This window comes from Monoraphidium neglectum, assembly GCF_000611645.1.
Source record: "Monoraphidium neglectum strain SAG 48.87 unplaced genomic scaffold scaffold04661, whole genome shotgun sequence".
Taxonomy (NCBI): Eukaryota; Viridiplantae; Chlorophyta; class Chlorophyceae; order Sphaeropleales; family Selenastraceae; genus Monoraphidium; species Monoraphidium neglectum.
This window is the reverse complement of record NW_014008968.1, coordinates 1-1,321: the sequence shown is the minus strand read 5'-3', so window position 1 is coordinate 1,321 and position 1,321 is coordinate 1. Positions and strand designations below refer to the sequence as shown.

The 1,321-nt window shown below is 73.6% G+C and overlaps 1 protein-coding gene across 1 annotated transcript; it reads right to left on the bottom strand.

Moving 5' to 3' along the window:
- Positions 1-705: 705 nt before the first annotated feature.
- Positions 706-1,278, bottom strand: MNEG_14659 (hypothetical protein; the record flags this gene model as incomplete). The annotated part of the gene is made up of 1 exon (XM_014036868.1): positions 706-1,278. One exon carries the CDS (start codon positions 1,276-1,278, stop codon positions 706-708), a length of 573 nt encoding a protein of 190 aa, XP_013892322.1.
- Positions 1,279-1,321: the final 43 nt, after the last annotated feature.

The following is a 1,321-nucleotide window of genomic DNA, read 5'->3' as shown; positions in this document are numbered from 1 at the left end:
GCCGGCGCGCCGGCGGGGCCGGTCGGTCGGGCTGGGCGCTCACCGCGGGAATCAACTTGGCGCACGCCCCTTTGCACCCGGTTTGCTGGTGGGCGCCGTTTGGTGGAAAGCCAACGGGGCCCTGCAGCTGGTGTTTTGTGTGTTATGCAAATGTACACAGGAGCATCTTTAGGGATGGCAGGAGGAAGAACTGAACAGAGAGTTGCCTTCGCCGCCGCCGCCCGCCCGCCCCTCCCCTGCGCCGGCGCCTGTCGCGGGCGCCGCGGGGCGGGCGGATTCGCGCGGCCGCGGGCACGCGGTCGGGGGAGCTTGTTTCGCGGGGGCGCGCCGCCGGCGACGAAGGGCGCGCGCCGGCGCTCTGCTGTTGGGTGGCTGGCAGCGGCGCGCCGCCGCGTGGCAGGGGCCGCCTGATTCAATCCGACGCCGCCAGCAGGCGTGCGGCTCGGGTAGCCTGGCATTCGTTTGTGCAGAGTGACTCCTGCTGCTGCTGCTGCTCCTGCTGCTGCCGCGACGCTCACACTATTGCCCTGCGGGCCCGAGGAGTGGTGCGAGTGCAGCACAAGGAAGGCTTGTTGGGCGCACGTCCCAATTCATGGGATGGGAACGCCCCTACGTGCCATCATCACGGGCGCTCATATTGACCGTCTCAGCGGCTGCGACGCCCCCGGCCATGCCCCCTGCCGAGCCCTTCTCTGCCGCCCCCACCTATTGAGGTAGCCGCGCCTCCCCAGGCGGCCCAGGCGGCGGCGGCTGGGGCTGCTGCTGCTGCTGGCCCCGCGCCTGCTGCTGCTGCTGTTGCTGCCGCTGCTGCTGCTGCTGCTGCTGCGGCTCGGCCAGTTGGTCCCGCAGCTGCTGCGTCCCCCGCAGGTCAGAGGGCGACGCCTGCCCCGTCCCAGCTGGGGCCTCCCCCTTTGCTGGTTGCCGCGGCGGCTGCTCTGATGACGGCTGCGCTGCGACTTGGGCCCCGCGCTCCCGGCCACCACTGCCGCCGCGGCTGCGCCTCCCATTACCGCCGCCGCCGCCACCGGCCCCGCCCCCGCCGCTAGTGCTGGCGCCGCCGCTTACGCCGCTGACGCCTCCGCCAACACTGCTGCCGCTGGCGCCGCCCGCGCTGCTGCCTGCCTCGCCCAAGCCGCTGCTGCTCGCCCCACCCCCGCCCCGCTGCAGTTGTGGCTGCTGACCGCCCGCCTGTTGCTGCTGCTGCTGCAGCTGCTGCTGCTGCGGCGGCGCACCCCGCCGAGGCCTCGCCCCCGCCGCCAGCCCTGCCTGCGCACCCATCGCCGCAGGCGCCTGCTGCTGCTGCGGCTGCTGCTGCGGCGGC